Source organism: Salminus brasiliensis, chromosome 15, assembly GCF_030463535.1.
Source record: "Salminus brasiliensis chromosome 15, fSalBra1.hap2, whole genome shotgun sequence".
NCBI classification, from domain to species: domain Eukaryota; kingdom Metazoa; phylum Chordata; class Actinopteri; order Characiformes; family Bryconidae; genus Salminus; species Salminus brasiliensis.
Window position 1 is genome coordinate 2,286,016 of NC_132892.1, and position 26,037 is coordinate 2,312,052.

Consider the following 26,037-nt stretch of genomic DNA (forward strand, 5'->3'; position numbering starts at 1 on the left):
TTTTTTTTTGTATTTCGTTTGTTAGAGGAGATACCACAAGTTCCACCGCTGACAGCAAGATACAGAAACAGCAACTACAAAACCCTATAAAGCCGAAGACTAAGTGTTCTGCCGTTTTTGTGACTCATACAAAACTCTCTTCAGAGCAGCACATGCAAACATCGATTCCTAAGGCCTTAAAATACGTCTTTTAAAAGCAGCAGGGAACAAAATCCATCCCTCAGAATGTAAAAGAACAGTGTAACTCTCAGTCAGAGAGGTTTCACTCTCTACAGACCATGTCTTTAGCATATAGGGTTGATTATTATGCCATTTGGACCAGGTCATAGACCAGAACCAAGCTGAGACAGGAGCAGTTCAGGCCCAGGCTGGTGGTGGCGACCAGGAGAGGTCCAGCAGAGCAACTGCAAGCAGGGGTCCTGGGACAGCTGGTACCCCAGTCTGGTGGCCTGGGGTCACGCGACAAGTACAGCCAGCAACAGCATGGAGTAGAACTCACCCGACTGCTCTCTGGAAGGGCTTTTTATCCTGGTGTAGGAGCAGCGGGTGATCTGGACCAGGTGGCTCATTTAGTGCTCTCCAGCCATGCGTCGTTGCGCTGCTCCTCCCTCTAGCCTTGGCATGGTTTTGGTGGCCAGTCAACAGTCAACAATGGTGCTGAACTGCCTCTCAAGGCTTTCAGAACCCTGGACAGCGCACCATCTCTCCGTGGAATCCTCCGATGTTCCTAGCTGTAACAGCCATGCTGTCCACCATAATGGCAAAGCTTCCCTCCCCCCAACCAAAGTCACTCATGTATCATATATATATATATATATATATATATATATATATATATATATATATATAAAGTATATATATATATATATAAAGTATATGGCCAGAAGTATTGGGATGCCTGCTCATCCATTGTTTCTTCTGAAAACAAGGCTGTCAAAAGAGTTTTTGCTTTTGTTGAAGTAACGTAAGTCTCTCCTGTTCAGGGAGAAAGGCATTCGACTAGATTTTGGAGGAGTATTGCTGTGAGGATTTGATTGTGACAGCATTAGTGTGGTCAGGATGCTGGATGTTTGATCACTATCCCCACCTCATCATCTCCAAAAGTACAGAATCACAGTTCTTCCACTGTGCCACAGCTCAATGCTGGGGGGCTTCATACCCCTCTAGCCCATGCCTGGCCCACACATTAGGCAGCATGGTGCCAATAGGTTCATGTTGATCTGCTCCAGAGAGTCCTATTCTATTGACGGTGAAAATGAACAATTTGAATTTGAAAAATGCTCTGTAAATGTGTTCTGTGGCTCTTTGGGCTGTTTTATGTAGTGAAAATGTCTTATTCCACTGGTAGCTGTAATGATAGTGGAGACTTGCAAGAGGCTTTAATGAAGACAAAAGGCTGGTCAAAGATCAGCAGCGAGCAGGGCATTGCAGGGCAGACAGGCTGGTAGTCAGACAACAGGCAACGAGCCAAACATAAACCAGGCAGACGATCAAAGAAATGCTAAAAAGAAGAACAGAGACTATGCTGAGTAGATACTGTAGAAGGTTTGGGGAAATGGGTCCAGGACCAGGATAAGGGTCAAAGTTATTGATGACTAGTTAGTGAAGCTGTGTCCACAAACATTTGCCCAAAAGCTGGTTGGTGAAAAAGCTCTTCCTCAAAGCACAGACTATGATGGTGAGCAATGGAGAGTAGAAGATGGTGTGTGGAAGAGCTGCCTTTTCATTTCTGAGCATTCCACTATAGGGGCCAAAATGTACAATAAATAAAATAAAACTATGCTGTTAGTTCTGCGATTTTGCCAAATCTGGTGGCTGTTGCTTGAAAAATGTGACCTGTAGAGGAGTTTGCGACCTTTAAAAGTTTACGGACACATTTCAATGCATTCCTATGGAAGTGTTTTGGCCACAGTAATTTTTTTTTTTTACATTTAATGTACAATTACTGCAAGCACGCTATTCCAGATCAAGATGGACATGTCAGAGTTGGAATGGTGTTGATGTCTTGAAAATGGTAGGAGGAGAACTTCTTAAGAACAATAGTGTGACTGCAATCACGCTAATAAAAGGTCCGATAACAGCTGCTTTGCAGAACGGCACCATCATCATTCCAAAAAGCGGTGGTAGTGGTTCTGTAGAGAACCATGGGCACTTAAAAGATCCCAAAAGATAAAAGTTCCTGGTTAAAGGTTCTTCGGATTGGGGGAAAATCTTTTGTTGATGGTTCTTTTAAAGTTAAAGAAACTTCTTTCAGTCCAATTTCACATCCCAACCTTTGCAGATCAAAGGCAGCAACTGCTAAAGTGTTAATCAAACCTCAGAGGTTTGGCTGAAAAGCTTTGGAGAATCATGCAGAGCAGCTTCATCTCTGTGAGGTTTTCTTGAGAAGGTGGGCCTGGAATGCTAGAAGTAAGAAAAGCTGGAGAACGACCCAAACCCGACACGGCCGAGTCACGTTGGCAGTTCTGAAGCTCTCTTCAAAGGCCTTTCGTCTGCCTGGTTCTCCAAGGAACGCTCCTTTCCCCAGCTTTTGCGCTCTCAGAATGAGCGAGCGCGAATCGCTCTTTCCTCCGCTGGAAAAAGGAGGCCTCTGCCACACGGCGCCGCTTTGAGAAGGAGCCTGTGAAGAGAAGACGTGGGGGAAAGGAGCGGAAATCGATGCCAAAGCCTGACAAAAGCAAAGCAAACAGTTTCCCCACCTTCCTTCCGATGGGATCCGTTCGGGAAAGGGCGGCCGCGTCATCTCACCTCGCCTCCACGCCTCGTCTCGTGTTTTGGGGTTGGGGGGGAGGTGGGGGGTGGGGTATGAAGGTGGTTCTTCAAAGCTGCCACTCTCGCATCTCGCCTCAAACGCATTCGAACTTTCGCTTTTACACTCGCGTCTTCCTCTCTCTCTCTCTTTCTCTCTTCCTCCCACGTGTTTACTTACCTTTTCTTCCCTCCGTCTCCCCTTCAGGCTTTATTCCCTACAGAAACGCTTGGCTTACAAGAAAGGGTGGTTGAGGGGGGTGGAGGGGGGGGTGATATAACTGAGTGGAAGTGGTGCATCAAGAGCGCTTGCTTGCTTACTTGCTCAGCCCTAATGTGCCTGTAATCGCTGTTCTTCAGCACTCAGATATGTGCTTTGGTCTGAAGCATAGCTTTTGTTGAAAGAGCTAATCTGGAAGCTAAGCTGGAAGAAGTGAGTAGATCTGACTCCTTGAACCATAGACCTAGAAGAGCTCGACTCCTCGAGTCCTATTATTATACAGTAGTTACACTAATCCTGTGATTAGTCTGTTCACAGTTTGGGTCTTTGCAATGCAGACTGAAGTACTCCGTGCCACTAGGTGGTGCTCTTTTGGTAAGGGGCATTGTCTTGGTCTTGTTCTGTAGTGCAGCACTGTATCTCTCACTACAATACCCAGCATGCATCGTGCAGACAAGTACATCATACACTGCTAATGCCAACACATGTGTCCCGGTACCGTATTTACCCACCGTCTAGTAAGTGGGGTAAGTGATTTTCAGCTACCTAGCATTAGCTACCTAGATATCTAGGTTCCTTCTGCATTAGCTAGTCACCCTCAAAGCAAAGGTCCTTTCCAGTGGGGCTCAGAGTGATACGGCAGCCGGAGCCGGAGTCTGAGAGAGCACAATTTGGCCTTGCTCTTTCAGGGGTTGGTTGATGGTACTTCCTCCCCACAGTCTACCTAGCGATATTGCATCAGCAGGAGTTCGGAACGAGGCTGGCTTCACCTGTGTTAGTGTTGGGGGCATTGTTGGTGATTGCTAGTGATAGCAATGAACAGGGGATTGGACAACTGGCCTTCCAAATTGGGTTGAAAATGGGGTAAAGATAGGATTTAAAATAAATAAATAACTTTACAAAACGCCATGAGAAGGAGATTCTCTTAGGCTTCAATCCGGAGTTTATTCAGGAATCACTGCATTATTCAAGCAGGCACGCTTGCCAATCCCATATAGGCACTAGCAGAGACTAGCATTATAGGGGCACTGGTAGCCTATTTCATTGTAAAATACATGAACTGCACTTATACCATAGGAGCATTCCACTTACCAGACAAACCGGCTATCCAGGGGGACAATACGCTTTGCTTGTAGTCTTTTAGCCTGAGCTGTAATCTCAGTGAAAGTGGTCTCAGACACACTTGCTCTGGAAGAAGGGGTCGGGTCTACCAAACGAGTAGGGTTGCTGGTTCTGCCTCTGGTCTGTACTGTACAGAGTCTGGCTCAGCGGGCAAATGCGAAGTCACTATGGCTCAGGGGGTCATGGCTTTGCCATCGACGGCCACAGTCCCGTCTCTCCGGGTGGGTAGACAGCACAGTCGTCTGTTAGCTGGTGCGGTGAAGCCGGGGACCCTTCAGACTGGCGATGCTACATCTGAAAAGGGGCGGTGGCTGACTTAACGTATATCAAAGGACACATGTATTAAGCCCTTACCCTTAGTTTCCCTATTGTGAACCGCAAAGACCTTTGCGATCCCTTCCATATTGGTGCACCTCTACCTCATAGGGCTGGGATATCACAAGATGTTATTGAATGTACTTCGTCTTCATACACAGCTTAAACGGGGAAACCGAATGAGCTCCTCCAGAAACTACTGACCTTTCCCTGCTCCTGTATGAGGAGGGACTCTCTATCCTCGTCCTCAGCCCTGTGGTGGACGGCCTGCAGTAATGACTCCTGGGATCGTCCTTGAACCGCCGAGTTCTGAAAGGAATTAATCCAGACTGGCAGCCAATTAAAGGCACAATCAGGGATTTCAGAGCAACAAATTGAGAGAGTGCCAGCACTGAATTCTCTTAATCAGTGAGGGACACTGGATGGGGGTGGGGGAGTGTTGCTGTGCTGCAAATCTTAGAGATCTGGTGTCAAGAAGCAATGGAGGAGCATGAGTTGAAGTGAAGAACTGGACTGGAAAAACGAGAGTAAGCTTAAACGGCATCCTGAAGAAAACATATGTAGATATTGGGATTGTGACTCCACAAAAACTCCTTCCTTTCATAGTGATTGTAACATTCACTAGTCTTCGAACGAGCAGGGAGTGCTCCGAGAGTAGAAGCTGGCACCCACTTCGGTGGGTCACCTGTGTTTCCATGCTGCCAGCCTGCCAACTTCACCATACACAGATGCCACGCTACAGGTGCCACACACAGGCGCCATGCTTTGAACTGGAGTCTTGCAGAGAGAAGAAATCTCATCCCCGAGACACATTACCACACAACAACACAATGCAGCCCAGCATTTGAGTTCTATCCTTGCAAACAAAAGACCCCCCCAGCCTATTTGTACCCAGTTTTCCCTTCCTAACCCACCCTATCACAGGTAATTCTCCCGACACTAGGAGGGTGAGGACCGATACATGCCTCCGACACATGAGCGACCAGCCTCCGCCTCTTTTCCAACGACCACCAATGCGACGGCACCAGGCAACCAACTAACATGCTCAGAAGTAAGGTCTTACCAGTGAGCATTACACTGAAGTGATGAGGGAAGAAAGAGCCATCTACTCACCCAGACCGAGCAAGGCCAATTGGGCTGCTGCTGGTGATTGTGATAAAGGCCTACCATCCAAAAGCAATGGACTGGACCCCAGCCCATCACATTCCATCTCAGCCCATTCAAGTGTTGACCAGGCCCAATCCAGCCTAGCTTCTGAGATCAATCAAATCAGGTATTTTCAGGATGATATGGCCTTGGAAAAGTACATAAAAAAACTCAAATGGACACTGGATTTCCAGAATCTACCCGTTGGGGGAAATTCCTATAAGTGGTCACTTTAATTGGTCAAGGCAATCATGAGCATTGTTACCAAATATCCCAAATGCTCAGAGCAAGTGGTCCAGAAATAAAGCTATAGTGTGAAAAAGCCCTTAGAGGCCGGCATGGGCTAGGAGATAAAATTTAGTGAGACATAATTTATGCAGTCTTTACGAAATCCTGCTGTTGTCTGGGTCAATGCCCCATGCAAGACATAGGCGATAACACCTCACCCCCAACAGAACCGCAGCACGGACTCCTGGCTGGCAGGGTGGGCAGAATTTGTACACAGATTACACAAGGCCTTCCAAGTCTTGGGTGGACGTCAGAAGTGGACTTGGCCCAGCTCGGGCTCCATATGCAGGAAGAGGCAGCTACTAAGGAGAGACTGGCATGGTGAGAGCAGCAGCAGAGCCAGGGCCGCCCCGTCTGGAGAACGCACCTGTCAGAAGATCCTGGGATTAAAAGAGAGAAGATGACTGGACATGGAACTCGCAGTCGAAACCCTGCTGAATGCTGCAGCTCCGAGCCCAGGGCATTGCAAACCAACCCAAAATGCAGAATTCATTAAGAGTAGGGATCAATATGAACAGACGGTTGTTTGTTTAGTCAGAAGGAACGTGATGGAATTGGCTATAACAGCGCATGACACTAAACATGACACTTATTTCTGGTAACACTTATTAGATCCTTCAAGACCATGACTTGCAGTTCTTCAGGTTCCTGCTCCTCTGGACCTGGACCTGAAGACGCTTGCCTCGCCGATCTTCTGTAAGAAGATGGCAATGAAACAGTCGGGCTGTACGGGACAAAGCCACATCCTACACAACTCGCCAACCCCCCCTCTGTCAAGTACAAGAGCAGCTCGGTTAGGGTGACCTTGAGGGTGTGTAAATGTGTGTGTGGGCCTGGGATTCGGTGTCCTACTGTCAGAGAGTGTCCTAACACACCCCCAATATCTCTCTGTCTCTCTCTGTGTCAGGAAGCACCCATGCAGTAACGCCATGCCTGAGGACACCCAACATTTATCATGTCTGCACTCAGCCACCAGCCATCGCTGACGACAAAGATGTGTGTGTGTGTGTGTGGTGGCCAAGACCGCAAATGACTTCTCTCTTTAATTATTATAATAATGAAGGGGAAAAAATACTTTTTAAAGTATTCATTTAGTTATGTATTTGTATGTTTACTTGGATTGTAGTTATGTTTATTGTTATTTGTTTATTATAACCCTTTTAGAGCATTTAGAGCATAATTAAGGACTGAACATAAAGGAGCTTAGTCGTTGTTTTATTTTTTTATTTTTTAGTCGTTTTTTTATTTTCTATTTATTTATTTATCTTATATATACTTTTAAGGAAAACATATATTAATAATAATAACAATCATAAAAATAATAAAACAGTATTATTCAAGTAAATTACCAGCATTTGTATGATTATTGTTGTTTTAGAAAATATATATAAATATTTCAGCACCTCCTGAAAAAACATAGACATAGATAAATTAATAAATCCTGTAGAGAAAAAAATAAAATATGTGATGTGTTAATGTTTTTTAATGTAACTTTTAAACATAAAACATAACTTCACATTTCCCATAAATTTGTAAATTTGTAAATTGTAAATTTCCCCACTGCGGGACTAATAAAGGATTATCTTATCTAAAGGATTATCTTATCTTATAACTTTTGTACATGCCAAGTTTTTATTTACTTATTTTATTTATTTATTTATTTGCAGTAAAATAGGGTTCATTTAGTAACATTCTGTAAACACACACAAATTGTTTATATATATATGTCTATCTAGAAGGTAGAGTAATTTGAATTTACACACACAAACACACAGCTGCTCTTCTCCACGGACAAGCCATCCATTTAAAAAGGTAAAGGTAAAGGTGCACGTATTTGTCACTGTACAGTGTAGCATTTTCTCCACTAAAGAAACTAAAACATACAGTATCTATAAACCCCCTTTATTTGTTCTGTTGAATTGCACGCCTCACTCCTCGATTTTATTCTGTTTTATTTGTATTTCATTTAGTTTTGTTTGTTGCTGCTTCTTTCCCACCCGCTTATAATAAGTATTTATTACTATTAATAATATAAAACTTCATGAGTATTACTAGCACGTCTGCCCACCCTCCCCCTGAGTACTCCCCTCAGAGACAGACTGCTTACTGAATGCTCTCACATCCAGAAAAATGTGCACTCTGCTCTAATAGCCCCCTATTTCACGCTCTGCCTTTGCAGCTCTCTGATTGGCTGGGACTGAGATGATAGGGCTGTATGAGAATCCGCAAGAGGGAGACCTAGAGCCACACTGCTCCCAAAAAAATGGCACTGGGCTGCAGCGTCCAAGTTTTTGGAAGCTTAAATCAGTGCTGTGACCCGGCTTTCATTAAGGAAAGTGCAAACACTCTGATTCCCATTAAGGGTGTAACAGCTAAGCCTCACCCGATCCCTGAAGAGCAGAGGAAGGAATGGGGTTCAGCACATTATCCTAATGGGAGGAAAAGCGCTAATGACATTATCACATGGGGACGTGAGAGGCAGGCAAATAATGACAGTGCTCAGGTTGTGAGAAGAGTAACACCTTAGTATGTGTCTCTTTTTGTGTGTGAGGGTGGATGTGGGGGATGGGGTGGTGAGGGAAGGAGGGGGGGGGGTTGTCACCAGTGGGTCAGCACCTTTATTCCCTTCTACTGGTTTTGAATTTAAAGTGTATTCACAATTAAACGAATATGATGTAAAGACAGTCAGAGTAGTGTAGTGTGAAATATTATATTCTACTGATATTTAAAATAGTCAGAATTGCTCACAGTGGTTGTGAATGGAACTACTAAAAGCTCCCTCACTGAACGTTATTACACCAAACTGTTATGAATGAGAAATGGAATTTTGGCCTATTAAAATCCACTCTTTGGTGGATGTTGTAAAACAAAATAGAACTCAAAGGAGCTCAATATTATATCTATAAAAATCAAAAACAAAATATAAATATAAATTTCTTTCATAAAGGATTATTGGTCATGTTGAATATAAAATAAAAAATCGTTATTTACTATGTATTCGTTATGTCCAGTTTCTATCACTACCACGGTAAAGAAAACTGAATTTAATGTGTTTACTTGTATATAAATAAATAAATTATCAAAATATACCTTTTTGCTAAACACCCGTAAAAAAGCATCCTGTATAGAAAGACTGTCTTTTGCATTGCCCATCTAAATTCTGCTCGTTTGTAGGGATGTCCTAATCTGATTCAGTGGATTTTAACAGATCAGTAATCAGCATTTCTGGTTCTGCAGTGTGGTTCTGCAGCGTTTCAAATGCTCTGTTTTATCAGCAGGAGAACCATTTGTTTTTCTTTGTTTTTAAACCAGCAATAAAGAGCACATTCACAACCGAGTGGAGGCCAAAAATCAAAGATCGCTGGAATACATCAGTAATTTATGCGGAGTGGCTTCAGGCAGGACGACGTAGAGAAGGTAAAGCAAATAATGTGTTATATTTACATCGATGGTGAGTCATTATCATCTGCATATGTAAATAAAGCTGATTCTAACTTTCTGTGGCATATTTAGGGCAGCCTATTTCCATTTGTTTATAAATTTTGTTAGCGCCTATGTCATTTAAACAGCCATTATTTGTAGGACTCGCAGGACAATGCAGCAAAACACTGGTGTACAAATGCTACATTTACATTATCAGGTCAAAGTACCTCAAACCATATGTGAAATCTGATTATCAGTTTGGCATATACAGAGTTAAACACTTTGCAGCCACCACAGTGTTTTAGTGCCATGGTTACATTTCAGGAATGACACCAATTTGCCTAGATCCATGAATACATATCTAATTTGTGCAAAAATCCAAACTGATTAACGAGGCTTGTAATGTAACTGTACCCTAAATTTGCATGATACCTTTTCGTCCAGACATGGAATTTGTTCACTCAACATGGATGCTGAACAGGTATGAACAGGGCCTAAGAAACTTTGAGGAATGTCGAAATGGATGGTGGGAAGGAGGTGTGGGGCGGTCCTGCCATCTGCACAAAGTGTTCCTGCCAACGCTCTAATCAGGCTATCCATCACATCCCTACCTGCCTCTGCCAAACGCTCCCTGATCCAGTCGCTGGCCGCAATGCCAAACAAATCGGCAGAGCATTTACATGTCCCTCTAAACCCTCTGCACCTGAGGCCGTGCTGAGCCAGGCCAGCACTTGCTAATGCAGCTCTCAAACAGAATGACTGATAATGTGCATCAAAATGCAGGCTAACTAAAGCCCAGGCCATGTTCAAGACCAGGCTGCACATGTCTAAGGTGACGGTGTTTACTAAAAACATCTAGGACATTTTAAAGTAGTGTGACGGTGGGTCCGACAGGTGGTTTTGCTTCTGATTGACTGCTAATTTTCTTCCAGTGAGCTATACAATTTATTTATTATAGTTAAACACAGAGATGGGGACTCGAGTCACAAATTTTAGGACTTGAGACGTGCTTGACTAACACTCATAAAAGAGTCGACTTGACTTTGACTTGGTATTAATGACTTGGGACTTGCTTGGGACTTGTTCCAGGCTTCAGTGCCAGTCTGGCAACTGGTCTCTGCACCCCATAGCTACAAAGTCCTTACATTGGCATTTTACTATTAAATCAAACTAAGCTCAGCATCCTGTAGCTGTTCTGAAATAGTGAAATAGTAGAACCCTCTTTCCTAGTCAGGGTCTAGATTACATCATAAGGATCTACTGCAACAAAATAGATTCTAGAGATCTCCAGCATTCTCCCGGTAAGTACTTTCTATTACATTTACTCAAACAATGTTCATTCCTTTGTAGGCTACACCATCTGCCATGCTCCTGTCCTTCCAAGATCTGCTGTGGATCTTCCCAGACCCCTAGAAGAGGATTTCCACAGTGGCATCATCTAGTAACGTTGTCGCTGCTGTCTTCGTCAAGCTGTCAACTTTGCATGGCAAGATTGGGGCATTCAACCCTAAGAACACTCAACCAACTGTTAAGCATGGTGGTGGTAGAACCTTGCTCTGGGGCTGTTCTGCTGCCAGTGAAACTGGGTGGAATCATAAAGAAGGAGGACCAACTCTGAATTCTTCAACAGAACCTCAAACCATCCCAGCTTGACGGTTCAAACCTGGACACAATTGGATGTTCCAACAGGACGGTGACCCCAAACACACATCAAAGGTGGTCATGGAGTTGATAAAGAAGGTTCGAATGGCTTTCCTCAACTCTATGTGATCGCATGATGGAAGCTGGGTACCGCCTTGACTGGGTGCTCGCCTTGCTTTGACAGAACATGCCATATTTTTTGAGGTGTATTTGATAATGCTTTAGTAAATGGCTGCATTCATAGAGACTTCATAACACATACATAAACATTGCGTAAGACATGTATAAAGCCCAAAGCTGACTACAAAGTGACCAGTGATGAATGGGGTGCAGGCGGGTAAACAATCATGGTCTCCAGCTTACACATACCAACCGATTTGACCAGGTTCAGTCAGCTAAACGTTGACTACAGCTCTGCACAGAAGACACCAAAGGGAAGTTACGCTGGTAACTTTTCCAGTGCTTTAAGGCCACTGCAAACAATTACATAACCTGCTATCAAAGCTCCAATCTCATGCTGGGTCCTGGAGATCCTGCTGATCTCACTTTGAGAATCCATTCTCATTGCAGTCAATCTCGCTGCTCTGTACATGTGTTTTCCACGCTGCACTTTCTTGCTACTTGGACCCATCTTCAAAGCCTCTTTTTCCGCTCAACACAGCACCAACCAGAGATCAGAGACGAGCCAAAGGCATCTTCTTGGCTGCGCCCTCCGCTAACGATCAGCTTCAACAGCGCAGCAGGGCTAACCACCAACAATCTCCAGTCTTTTAGTTTTGTCTTCACCCTGCAAGTCCTACGAGTTGAGCTGAACGCTCTTTAAAAGGAGGCTGCCAAAGAGTTGCTTGCTACTGGATGGTATCAGCCCTTCTTTAAAGGACCTTCATGTGATGTAGAGTTTCCAGGAAAGACAAGGAAACTGAAGTTCTTCTGTTGTATCACTTCAAAGAAGCTTTCTGGGACATTTTTTATTTAAATACATTCTGACCCAATTCTTCTCCCCAATTTTTCAGTTACCCAACACTCGCCCTAAGCCGTAGACCACATATTTGCTAGTGTTTAGATGTGAAGGTCCCAGGACTTCACGAACATGGCTGCGGGGGCGATGCTGGTGCAGCAGTGATGCTAACGCAGTAGCGATGCTGGGCAAGTCTGGCAGTCTCAATCAAACTTCAAGTAATGAGACCCAACCTCAGCCCAACCTCAGCTTACCTAAGATCACAGCTCCTCTCAGTAGCACAGATACTCGTGTAAGCTTTGTGGCTAAATGTAGCCCTCAGACTGTCCATACCAGGAAATGTCTTTTTAGGAGGCAAACAGGAGGCACATTCATGTTTCCCACAAAGTCCGTCAGTTACTCAGTCAGTCACAAATTGCCACCTCTAGGCCGGCCCACTAGGCGGTCTGGCAAAACATGTACAATGGTTCCTAAACAAATCAATATTCTCACTAAACCTAAGACAATATGGCTCATCTGAGTATTATTATAGCCAAAACTATATAACCAACCCCCGTTCCTAGTCAGAGTCTAGATTGTCTACAGTTTCTTTGTAGGCTACATTGTCTACCTTCCTCCCAAGATCTGCTGTGGATCTTCCCAGTATCTAGAAGATGAAGGATTTATACAGCGGCTACACAGTACTAGCAACTTGGCATGGCAATTATGGGGCATTCAACCCCAAGAACACTCTACTTAACTTACAACTGTTAAGCATAGTGGTGGTAGAGTCTTACTCTGGGGCTGCATCATGAACAAGTAGGACCAACTCTGGACCAGTTCTCCAGCAGAACCTCAAACCATCACAGCTTGATGGTACAAACCTGGACACAATTGGTTCCAACAGGATGGTGACCCCAAACATACATTGAAGGTGGTCATGGAGTTGATAAAACAAGTGCTGACCTTAACCCTATGTGGTACCATTGTTTTCCCGTTATGGAAGCTGGGTACCACCTTGACCGCCCTGACTGACTGAGGCCTTAGAGGTTCAAAACCTGCAATCCTCACAAGATCTGTCACATTAGGTCATAAGATGTGAACTATTGTGGATTTATAATCAGCTATAATGGGCTGATCATTTTTGAGGGGGAACACAAGACTAGTTAACATGAAATGAAGACAACAGTCGGGTTTAATAAACAATAAAAAAACGAATTAAATGAATAGCTTACAGTAGGAGCACCGACTTCCTAACTGTGTAGACATCCCTCATCCTCATTTCTCGCTGCCAGAGGAGCGTTACTCCTGGCTAGAGCCTTTAGGAGCGTGGAAATCCATCTGAATAAAAAGCTAATGGGCTTAATGGGCTGCTGTGTTTTTGTGTCTATCTCTCTCTCTCTTTGTCTCACTCGCTCTCTTTCTCTGCCTCGTTCGTTTGGCCCCTTTTCTCTGCATATGAGTGCCATTGAATATCTTTGATGCTTCCAGAATGCTCTTTCTCTCTCTCTCTCTCTCTCTCTTACACTCTCTCTATTACTCTCACTCTCTCTCTCTCTCTCCTGCTCTCTCGCTTGCTCTGTAGGTCTGGCAGCGAAAGCCAGAATGAATTTTAAACACCTGTTCTGGCCCCTGTGATGTGACTGGGCATGAGCAGCCTCACTTCAGACAAATTAAATCTCTCAGCAAAGAGGCACACACACACCATTCACTATTCAACTCGAAAGCACAAGAGGGCAGCACCAATATGCAGGGCAGGCGGAGGAGATCAGGTGTGGAAATTCACCGTCCACCCTTTGGGCTGGACGTCCCCCAACGGTCATTTAAACCGCCCACGGCCGCTTAGCAGCTGCCACTGCTTGCTATAAATGGGCCCGTATTCCGCTTCTGTAATAATTTCAGGAGCAGCGTAGACCCATCTGTTCAGGCAGGCTAATGTATACAGCCTCAGCCAGACCAAAGCCAACTGGAGTAATCACACCCCCTGTACGGCCTAATGGATCGCCCACAGCTAACACTAGGCTAGGAGTGTGTTAGTGTGTTATTAGAGCTCAGCCGCCAAAAAGGTGGAACACCACATTCCTGGAGCTGAAACTCCCAAATATTGTGGATTTCAGGACTGAAATTTTCAATCAGAATCAGTCATACCCTGCTGAAAAGTCCAGCTCAAGACCAGCTTTTGCTGGGAGCTGGTCTCAGGAGGTCTGAACTGGTCTCTGGAGGTCTAAGCTGTTCTCAGGAGGTCTGAATGGTCTCTGGGGGTCTAAGCTGGTCTCAGGAGGTCTAAGCTGGTCTTTGGAGGTATAAGCTGGTCTCAGAAGGTCTGAGGTGGTCTTTGGAGGTCCGAACTGGTCTCATGAGGTCTAAGCTGGTCTTAGGAGGTCTATGCTGGTCTTAGGAGGTCTATGCTGGTCTCTGAAGGCCTAAGCTGGTCTCTGGGGGTCTAAGCTGGTCCCAGGAGGTCTAAGCTGGTCTCAGGAGGTCTGAGCTGATCTCAGGAGGTCTGAACTGGTCTCTGGAGGTCTAAGCTGGTCTTAGGAGGTCTGAGATGGTCTCGGGAGGTCTAAGCTGGTCTTAGGAGGTCTGAGATGGTCTCGGGAGGTCTAAACTGGTCTTTGGAGGTGTAAGCTGGTCTCCGAAGGTCTGAGGTGGTCTTTGGAGGTCCGAGCTGGTCTCATGAGGTCTAAGCTGGTCTTAGGAGGTCTATGCTGGTCTCTGAAGGCCTAAGCTGGTCTCTGGGGGTCTAAGCTGGTCCCAGGAGGTCTAAGCTGGTCTCAGGAGGTCTGAGCTGATCTCAGGAGGTCTGAACTGGTCTCTGGAGGTCTAAGCTGGTCTTAGGAGGTCTGAGATGGTCTCGGGAGGTCTAAACTGGTATTAGGAGGTCTACGCTGGTCTCTGAAGGCCTAAGCTGGTCTCTGGAGGTCTAAGCTGGTCTCTGGAGGTCTGAGCTGGTCTCAGACAGTCGGAACTGGACTCAGGAGGTCTGAGCTGGTCTTAGAAGGTCTGAGCTGGTCTCTGGAGGTCTAAGCTGGTCTCAGGAGGTCTGAACTGGTCTTTGGTGGTCTAAGCTGATCTCAGGAGGTCTAAGATGGTCTCTGGGGTCTAAGCTGGTCTCAGGAGGTCTAAGCTGGTCTCAGGAGAAGCACAAAGTAGGTATTTCTGATAAAGTGGCCAGTGAGTGGAAGCACAAGGTGGGTGTTTCTAATAAAATGGCCAGTGAGTGGAAGCACAAGGTGGGTGTTTCTAATAAAGTGACCAGTGAGTGAAAGCACAAGGTGGGTGTTTCTAATGAAGTGGCCAGTGGGGGGAAGCACAAGGTAGGTGTTTCTAATAAAATGGGCAGTGAGTATAAGCTCAAGGTGGGTGTTTCTAATAAAATGGCCAGTGAGTGGAAGCTCAAGGTGGGTGTTTCTAATAAAGTGGCCAGTTACTGGAAGCAGAAAATATGGATATCTAGTACATTGCATCTTCTTGAGTATTCTTATTGCTCCTCTCCACATGTTCTTGGCCACTTGCCTCAGTAGGCCGACTCCATTATTTATCAGCACACACACTCACACACACTCGGATACAGACACACACTTCTAGCTCTATCTTGGGCCCCTGAGGCTGCCAGGCAGTGTAAATGGTGCAGAATAATCTTCCCTCACCCTCAGCAGTACACAAAGGCGGTGGAGTGATATGAGATAAAGGAACTCAGGGCTGTGAGGACACACCGCTGCAGGTCCCCACGCCGCTGTGATTACAACACCAGCGTATAACGTCAGTTTCCTTGTAGGGACGTTGCTCGGGGGAACCGCTGTAATGATGTAATGTGCTTGTGTGAATTTGTTTAGCAAAAAAGGCAAAACATACTTATGGACAAAAGTATTGGGACACATGATTATTCATAGCTTCTTCTAAAATCAAGGGCATTAAAAAAGAGCCGATTCTGCTTCAGTTGAAGTAACTGTCTCTACTGTCCTCCTAGATTTTGGAGGAGCATTGCTATAAGAATTTGATTGCATTCAGCGACAAGAGCGTGACCTCAGTTCCCCAACTCATCCCAAAAGTATTGAATTGAGTTCCATCCATCCATCTTCCACTGCTCCACAGTTCAGTGCTGGGGACCCTATACCCCCTCTACACCTGGCATTAGGTATGATGCCAATAATAGGTTCTTGTTTATCTGAAGGATATTTCAGTGCTATTAGCGCCCCCTTGTGGGCGGACAAACATGAATGGCTGAGTGTGTGAGTTCTGTGATTTCCTGGTTATTCAGTGGATTTCAGTCTCAATGCTAAAGGTGGTGGGGATCATAGCATCAGCATGGCCCTTTCAATAATTCTTCATAATGCAAGTGCCAATCACCTTCTCTCATTCACTTGAGAGCTATGGAGATATCTTCGGCCTGACGTGCTGTCAGTGATTTGCCTGCGAGTTATTTGCAGTCATTGTGCTGCAGAATGACTACTTTGCCAGACCCCCCCGAAAGTGCTCTGTAATCTTCTGAGAGCTTCTGAGTGCTGCGTCTATCTTAGCATGACGCATTAGCCGCCGCTCTGCTGAGCGGTTAAGACCAGGCTCTTCTCTGTATAGTTAGACTTATTACAGGAGTATTCCGGGGAGGCACCAGTTTAGTTTCCGTGTTTAAGGTGCCGTAGAATGCTTTTACTGAGTGTTTAGGATGTTATTCGAGGTATAAGCAGTAAGTGTGTGACTTTAGTTGGGGTAAAAATGTGCTGTGCAAACTAAGGTTTTTAGCTTTTAGCCCAGCACAAGCTTGCTTCTCCAACTGTAGCTTCCGACTTTTTTTTTTTGCCACATGAAACATTTGCTTCATTTGCCTCAAATCCAAGCCTCATTTGCTTGTGGTTTCAGATCTGATTCAGCTTGAATTTCTGGACGTACAGCATCAGAGCTGGAACTGATACATGAAAAAGTTTGTGGACACCCCTTTTAACGAATGCGTTCAGCTATTTTACGTTAGACCCATTGCAGACACAGCTTGTCTAGCCCCTGTAAAGAGGTACTGCCATGTGTATGTGGCTCTCTGGAGCATATAAACATGAACCTATTGGAGGGATATAAAGTAGAACTGTGAAATGATGGGTGGTACTCCATTCAAAAGTTTTGGGGTGAGTTGGGGAGTTGAGGACGGGGTGGGATGGCTTAAAAAAAACCCCAGCAACTAATTTCATAAAACCCATCTACCAAGCTAATTACTCCGACAAAAGCAGGATAAAATAGGCCAGCATAGAAGAGGTCATTTAGTGCACTGACTGGCTGACTTACGATCCTTATTGAAACTGCCTCATTTGCCTAGAAGAGACATTTTCTGGTACTACATTTAGCCACAAAGCTAACACGTATCTATGCTGCTGAGAGGAGCTGAAATCTTGCTTGTAATATTGCTATTAAGGGAAGTGGCGTTAAGATACACTGTGTCAAAGCCAGTAGCAATAGCATGTCAACTCAACATCGCTACCACAGCGTTAGCATTGCTATTGCAGTGTTGGCATTGCATACCATGCTGACCACCTGCCTAGTCCAGCATTGTTACCACGGTTTTAGTCCCTAGCCATGTTCAAAGGCTTTTAACTCTCATTCTTGAAACACCACTGTCTGTTCTATGCAGCCACTAGCGGTTCGGCAAAACTGGGCTAGTTTTAATACTGTGTCCAAATACTTTTGTATCCGAATAGTGTTTTTAGATTTACTTAAAGCACCTGCTAGCATGGTGGCCAACCTCATCTGCTGACCAGATCAGCCTACAATAATGTCATGTAACTGATGGCCTGTCCCTGTCTACTTCAGTGCCTGTTGTTAAGGTGGGCTAGGTAAGGGAATGTGACTCAAGCCTCACCATACCAGATGCATTTGGTCTCTCACCTCGAAAAATGAACATGCAGATGATCCGATTTCAGAAATCTGATTTGGTATTCAGTGTTTTGAACAGTGCTAGCGGGGGTGTGGGTGTTCTCAACCACATGAAACGAAGCATGAAATGGTAAAAAGGTATTATGGCTCTCCTCAGCTGTCACTCCCCTCACCCCCACCGACATTTCCGAAACTTCATCGTCATCCTAGAAGCCTAATGGTGTAACAGTGTCAGACAGTGTCAGACGACTGCACAGGAATTATGGAAATGAGAGGACAACACACACCTTTGTGGCTGGCAGTGTTTTTTACATTAAGCAAAGTAAGAGGAAGTGTCCTGAGGTGGAAGTCAACAGGCTATGCTCTCTTTGTCCCGTTCTAAAACAATAACAGGAAATTCCGTATCTGCTGCCTACAGAAGATGTGGTTGGATTTGATTCAGACTTAGCTTAACCCTACCTTTGATATCACCTAATGTTCTGATGGATCTTTAATGAAGCTAAGTTATTGTGAGGGTTACAGTTTTGCTAGTTTTGCTAGTTATGGCCTGTAGGCCTCACTGATCCGAGCTCATACAATTTACTTTTACACCTGAAAGCTTGAACGTAGAACCAGTCCACAGCTCAAAGCTAGTGGGGTGTTCCTGGTACGCAGTGGTCAGTACCTACCAAAGGTGCTTCAAGGAACTGTAGACAGGGTCATGGACACCCAAGGCTCATTGATGCTCATGGAGGCCACACCTTACAATCTACAGGGCTTAAAGCATCTGCTGCCAACAGTAGTCTGCCAGATACCACAGGACACCAGGTATACCAGGCATGGGCTAGAGGGGTTGGGAAATTTGGGGATGAGGTGGGATGGTGGTTGCCCAACCAAAAAATAAAGCCTCCCAGTGTTGAGCTGTGGAGCAGTGGAAGAACTGTGTTCTCTGGAATGATGGTGGTGGAGCTCCATCCAGTACTTTTGGGATGAGTTGGAAAGTTGGGGATGATGAGGGTGGAGTGGTGCTCATCCAGCATCTCATCTTGAGCTCACTGACACATTTGTTGCTGAATGCAATCAACTTCTCACAGCAATGCTCCTCTAAAATCTAGTAAAATCTACCTCCAACAACAGTTACTCCAACAAAAGCAGTGATTTCAGATGGAACAATGAACGAGCAGGTGTCCAAATACCTTTAAATGTTAATGCCAATAGCCTGGGTATATATATAAATATATATAGTTATTCTAAAGTATATCCAGTCGCTCTGGGCAGTAGCTCATTACTGTATTTGTTCATACCGCTAGCCATGCTATGGCGTAGGTGGACATTTGCATAAAGCTGTGGTATGCAAGCCACCAACACATGCACCCAGGCCACTGCAGTAGCTAACATCAGCTGTCTAACTGGTCCATGAAGATAGTTGACCCTTGCATGTCTGGCTTTATATCATCTGTATGGACTGGCACCTCAGAGAGGACCAGGGACCTGTCCTATGTTCAAACCCAAAGACTGTTGTAGTACACCAATCAGCCATAACATTAAAACCACTGGCATATCATTGAGTGACTCCTGTCAAGAAGTGGATATATTGGGCAATTCTTAAAGCTGATGGGCAAGTGTAAGAATCTGAAGAAACTGATGTTCTAGATGATTCAGACTGGGTCAGAGCATCTCCAAAACATCAGGAAGGTCTCGTGAGGTGTTCCCGGTATGCAGTGGTCAGTACTTATTATCAAAGGTGTTTCAAGAAAGAACAACCAGAGAACTGGCGACAGGGTCATAGGCACCCAAGGCTCATGAATGCTCATGCTGGGACTGATGATGCTTCACAGAAGGTCTACAGGAACACCAGCACAGACAAGGATGTAGATTGACCAAATGAACTGGCCAAAAATTGAGAACCTTGGGATTAAAATAGCCGATACCTGAACCATTGTGCCTGGATTGGGATCGCAATCGGGACGTCCCTACTGATTATGTAGCGCAGTGCCATGTATTCTGTTACCACCCAACCCTGCTTGTGTCTTATCTCAACATGGTGTATTGGTTGTGTCTAGCTATCAGGCCTGGTGCACCTTGTGCACTGACCACTGCATCTGGGAGTATCTTAGCTCAAGGTCTATCTATAGACTGACATATCTACAGTATATTAGCTAGGGATATTTTCTGAGAGGACCATGGAGCAACAGAGTGTCTACTAAATTCTGTAAACATCAGTGTATTGAGTTCAACCGGACTAGTCTTTGTCATCTTATGGTAGTCTTTAATTGGCTGTGTAGAAGACAATATTGATTTATAGTAAAAAAAAAAATCTATTAAAAAAATACAGCTGACAATGATTTTAACAGATTTATTGAACTCATCTTGTTCAAAAAGATTTATAATGAATAAAATAACTAATTTGTGACATAAATTAAGATTAAGACAAATAAAAAGAAGGAACAGTAAAAAATAATAATACAATGAAATAAGAAATCTTAATGCTTTCTAATAGTCAAACAGTCGAGCAGAACATTTAGCTCTACACACTGAACCCTGCTACCTCTATCAGCAGTAAACACCAGTGACTCAACTCTATTGGCAGCCATAACATGCCCATGTCATAACAGTACCTCCACCATGTTTGACAGATGATGTGGTATGCTTCCAATCAAATAGCTTCAGTTCTTTAAAGAGTCTTTTTCCAGGACTGGGCAGGCTCTTGTAGATGGGTACTAGTATATATATAGTCAGAGTATAGTCTGTGTATGGTGTTGTTGAGCGCGCCAGTGCTTTTCTTTTTTCTTTTTTTTAATTAATTGTCCAGATTGTTGATTTGGCCCCCTCTAAAGTTTCTGCTCACGATGATATTGTATTGGGGTTTTTTCTGGCTAATGACGACCTCCTTCACTTGCACTGACACCACTAATAGACCTCATTCTGAGAGTTCCCATTAAAAGCTACCAAATGCAAATTCGACACTTGGAATCAAGCCCAGACCTTTTATCCTCTTAATTTGTCAGGACTACAACGAGGGAACAGGCCACACCTGGCCTACTTTTCAGCCTGTAAAAATGGCTGTAATTCCTAATCTAATTGTTTCATGCTGAATTTTGGTTGAACCTCTTGAAGTAGGGCCCCTGGGAACCTAAATCATTCTTTCAAATTAAGTGGATCTGACTTCTCAGGGCCCCCAGTGTAAATGTTTAAAGTATATCTTATGAAGATCTTCCCAAAGTCTAATAAATGTATCAGCATATTCCTGACCTATTGCAGGTTTAACCTGGCTCTGCCTTCTCTTTCAGTCCGAGCAACCTGGAGAGCTGAAGCTAACTTAGCAAGCATCTTAGTAAGCTAGCTGTTTAGCCAGCTCTTTGCGTGTTTGGTACGTCTGAGGTTTGTTCAGCCAGTTAGGCCGGCATTCCATGTGTGTTTATGTGTGCATGTCCCTGAATGCCCATCTAACAGGAAAGTGGGCCTGACCTTCTACAACACAACGAGCATATGTAGCTAGTAATCATCTCACTGAGGGTGGCTTCCTGGGGCTGCTGATGCTCAAATGGGTGTAACGTAGGCTAGGTGGGTTCAGGTGGGCCTGAGTGGGTTTGTACATGTGTTGCTACTAGGACCAAGTTGGGCTTCCCAAATGGTCCCCATCATAACAGCCCAACCTAATCTCACATGGGTCCAATCTAGGTCCCATATGAAGTGTACAACCCAGATGGGGCCCATGTTTAACCCCTCCTGGTCCCATCATTGACCTTGGTGGGACCCTAGTGGGCATCCATATGTGGGGCTAACATGGAACCCATGGACAAAACTTTCTGGTTCGCGGTTGGACTACCCATACAGGGCCAACATGGGCAAGTTATCTAGACCATGATGTTGTGTATCTATATACGGGCTGGTAAATCGGTTCCAGATAACAGAACCTCAGTAATCCCTAAAGATCAGTTAAATCACAACCGCAGATCAAAGTAAGTAGCTCTCCATCTCAAGGCAAATTATGTTGGCCACTGTTAGACAAATATAAATGTTGATTAGAATATTAAGACCACGCCCAGAGGAGTGCATTTGTGGGAAATTTGAGGAGTGTATAATCAGATATATAAAAATAATTCAACATATAAGAATTACACAGATTAAGTTACCATCCAAATACTTAAGCTTGTTTAACTTTGTAGTCAACTAGTCAATGAACGGGTACAGAAACTAGGTAAGCAGACACACATATGGAAGGAGTACATGCATTTACCTTTACAGTGACAGTGCATACAGTATGAGCCACTACCATAAGCAAAATATTATTGTGGTACAACTGTAGAGCCGCTAATGCTGAGTGACAAGAGACTTCACATCTGGTTTCAATCTTGTTGGAGAAAGAAAAAAAAAATAATCAGGGTTTCATGTGATATCTATGTTCAACGTTCTACACACATCACACACACACACAAACTGACCTTCATAGGTGGTGCAGATGAAGTTGAGCGTCTGGTTCTCGGGCAGACTGACCCACTGCTGCTCTCCTCCAGCCTGCACCGCCCCAGTTCTCTCGACAGTACTGCAGTTTTCTCCCTCTGTCCCATTACCTGGAGCCCAGTTCTGGTAGCAGACAGATTCTCCACTCACCCAGAACCAGAAGCTGAGGGTGCAGGTGTGACGCAAACCCAACCACACATGTTCAGTGGAGGCATTCTGAGCCACCTTCATCGCCCAGAGCTGGATCTCCTCAGAGTGAGCTGAGACCAGGTCCACATGATGCTGTCTGCAGTATCTCAGAGCTTCTCTCCAGCTCCGATTCTGCTGGATCAAGATCAGCTTATCTGGAGAGGAATGGGGGTAAATGGAATTTTAACGCACAACTAAACACACAAACAGATTTAAAAAATGTAAAACAATCATAAAACAATTTAATTTAACCATGAAAATAAAGACGTTACTGAATAAGTGTAGTGGAACTCACTCTTATGGCAGATGAATGGGAGCTGTTTGTTGCAGTTGTCATCATGCCACTGACCCTGGTCAGTCACAAACACTGCTGTACAGTTCTCATTTCCACCCAGATTGTCCGGCTGGTCAGACCTCCAGTACCGGAAGGAGGAGTGACTCTGATCTGACCACTTCCAGGCGTCGTTAAACAGGCCGATCCAAACATGATCACTTTTTGAGTATGTTGCCACACTGCAGATCTGCTGGTTCTCAGTCTGGTTCCTCACTTTCACCAGGCCTGTGTGATTCTCTCTGCAGTAGCTCTGAGCTTCAGTCCAGTTCTTTGACTCATTAATGAATACGTATCTCTCAGTGTTTGTCTTCTTTTCTGAAAGAAATTCAGTTCACATTATTCAAAACTGAGGTACCTCTCATAAGATTCCACCTTCAGACCTCCTGAAAGAACGCTGCCCTATAATGATCAAGAATAAGAATGATACACAAACTAACAGCCAGATCAGATTTCAGTATTCTCCACATCCATTTCATGAAGTGATGGTGCTTTTCATTAACATGAATCTAATAGTTCTTACCATTAAAACACACAAAGGTATATGGGTTCCGACAGCTATCATCAATCCAGGTTCCATTTTCTTTCTTCATCGCAACACAGAACTCATTCTTTCCAACATTATTTGGTTCTCCGCTGCTTCAGTTCTGGTACTCATTTCCCCCACTGTAGAAACCTCCATCTGCCAGAGACCACTGCCATCTCCCAGTGTTCCCTCTGTCCAGACCGATCCAAACAAGGCTTCTAGCTTTATCTTTCAGAGTGTTGTTCAGCTTCTTCATCTGGTCCATGTTGTTGATGGTGGCCAGATCAGTGTAGGTTCGTCTGCAGTAGCTCTGAGCTTCAGTCCAGGTTTTATTCTCCTTCACAAAGTGATACCGATGAGGAACGTATGGAGATACACCACAGATCGCTGTGAAGAACAGAAGAATGTGTATGATAGTTAGTGTCATTGTCAGTGAAGTCTCCTGAGCACAAAGATCATGACTGGAACACATAACACCATGCAGATCCCTGCACTGAGGAACGTTCCCAACTAAATTACTGAATGGACTAAATGATGCTCTTACTGGAGACAGAGTAAACACTGACCTGAGAACAGGAAGAGCAAGACTGAGATCCACTTCTGATCCATTTTTGAGAGAAAATATAGTCCCAGTTTAGATATTCAGATCAGACTTTATTTTCTCCCTCCTGATGTGTTCCTGTACTGAATCTCACCTCTCTATAACGCTCTCTAATAACCGCCCCACCTCTTTTGCATGCAATCCTGTAGAGATACCATCAGTTTTGGTTTTTTTTCATCAGCCATTGGGCAGTGTTAGCTCCTCCTAAGGCCAGAGGACAGGTTTAGCAAAGAGGAAATGTGAAGCTCTTTGCCTGTGGCTTCCTTATGAAGAATTTCCAAATCAAATGATCAGCATATCATTAATGCTACCTTTCTTTTATGTCTTGTGTCATGAATAGAAATTTAAATAGATATTTTTTGACAAGCATGACATAAGTCCAGTCAGAGCCTGAGGAGCAGCAGTGTGTTACCTGAGTTTTCAGTTGGTGGGTTTGTTTTATTAATCACTTAAAAATGAAAATGGTGGACTCAGGACTTCATTTATTAAAGAAGGGGCATGATGAAGAGGTCATGTCCTGCAACATTCCAAGGTGCACAAGCTGGATGCCACTCACGTCCCTCCACCGATGACGTGAAACCTCTAGATGGACATACACATTAAAGACTAGTGGGAATAAGTCAACGTGATAAGTAAAGTATTTCACCAAAACAAAATTTCTTCTATTTAATGGTTTATTTAAATGATTACCCACCTCATTTAATTTGATTGAAATTGCATTAAGAGCAGAACAAATAACAGACAAACAAGAATAACTGGAAAGAAAAGGTGTGATAATGAAGAGCTATGGCAAATGTGAAAGCAGTTCATGAGTTATGGGAATGTAGGTGAGTGTAGGACACATTCTCGGGGTAAAGTGAAAGACCATGCTGGTTAGACAGTAATATCCACAGCTATGGAGTATCTAAAGTGGTATGAATGCATCAATGCGAGAATGCAGAGCAGGACAGCAATCACAACAGGCGGCAGGGTGCTTGAGATCTGGGTCAGGCAGTGCCAGGACAGAACAGTAGGAACAAGGGATATTAGTCACTGGGGAAAAAATGCAGAAAGCATAAAGGAAGGTAAAAGGTATTAGAAGGATTGCAGCAAGTATTGGTGATTTTATACAGTAGGAGAGCCTGATGCAGAGGGTAGGCAGGCAGCAGCACACAACCACGAGTAGATTCTCACCAGCAGTGTGCAGATAGCAGGCTGCAGCTCAGGACATGGCAGAAGGAGGAAAGGAAGAAGGTGTTTAGGAATATAAATAGTCTGGGATATATAGTAAGTAGTTAGAAAGACATCAGCAAGAATAATCAGAGCAGTACGGAAATATAGCGAAGAAAACAGTAGCCTGTAATGGAGGATTATGTGAAAGCTTTTGGAAAGGGAAACGTTTTGAATTTAAATTTAAACACTGAGAGTGTGTCTGAATCAGGAAGTTTATTCCAGAGTTGAGGAGCTTCTGCATCTACATCATGTGTTATCTTTCTTTTCATTTGTTGGATGGATTTTTGTCGTTTTTGGTAGAAAATGAATCTGGCAATTGTTCTTTCATGATGACCGGACCAATAGAAATGTTCTATAATGAATTTGGATCAAACATCTTTTTTGTGTGACAGCAATAATCTACACAAAATACACTAAGTACAAAAGTATTGGGACACCTGCTCATTGCTTGTTTCTTAGGACATCATGGGAATTAAAAAGGAGTATATTGCTTTGTATCCAGGGAAGGCTTTCAACTAGTTTTTAGAGCATTGCTGTGGAATTTATTTATTCGCATTCAGCGACAAAAGCATGTGAAGGGTCAGGATGTTGGATAATCACCATCCTACCTCATCCTCAACTCTCCAGCTCATCACTAAACTGTTGGATGGAGCGTCAACATCAATCCAGAGAACACATATCCACTACTCCACAGCTCAATGCTGGGGGACTTTATAGCTCTCTATCCCACACTAAAAGTGGTGTCCACAAACATACATTGCGTATATAGATTAAAAGAGATAAAAGTTTTATATTGTAAACTAAAATACTGTAGACGTACACTAAAATAAAATTTTCACATTTATTTTAATTGAGAGAAGTTATGACGCATTTACAGTTGAAAATCCTTTTAAACACAAATCAAACCTTAAATGCTGTGATGTTATGTAATAACATCTACAAATACAGGCTCACTAGTTGGAACAGATTTTTACAAAATAATAACTCAATTAAAACATTAAATAACCATCAACAACAATTACAATGCTTTACTATA

At 44.0% G+C, this 26,037-nt stretch overlaps 1 protein-coding gene across 1 annotated transcript; it reads right to left on the bottom strand.

The window, feature by feature from the left end:
* Positions 1 to 323: 323 nt before the first annotated feature.
* LOC140536250 (uncharacterized) lies at positions 324 to 24,599 on the bottom strand. The gene is made up of 7 exons (XM_072657971.1): positions 24,533 to 24,599; positions 23,390 to 23,575; positions 22,627 to 22,980; positions 22,124 to 22,486; positions 4,610 to 4,734; positions 2,438 to 2,620; positions 324 to 449 (listed from the first exon to the last, which is right to left on the bottom strand). The coding sequence occupies exons 1-7, from the start codon at positions 24,597 to 24,599 to the stop codon at positions 324 to 326; spliced, it is 1,404 nt and encodes a 467-aa protein (XP_072514072.1).
* Positions 24,600 to 26,037: the final 1,438 nt, after the last annotated feature.

Excerpts from the sequence above, each read along its gene's own strand:
- LOC140536250 (XM_072657971.1), bottom strand. The coding sequence starts at position 24,599 with ATGAACTGCTTTCACATTTGCCATAGCTCTTCATTATCACACCTTTTC. Across the intron at positions 4,735-22,123 it reads CATCTGCACCACCTATGAAG|TCTGGATTAATTCCTTTCAG; the intron begins GTCAGTTTGTGT and ends ATTGGCTGCCAG. Across the intron at positions 2,621-4,609 it reads TCATACAGGAGCAGGGAAAG|GCTCCTTCTCAAAGCGGCGC; the intron begins GTCAGTAGTTTC and ends TTCTCTTCACAG.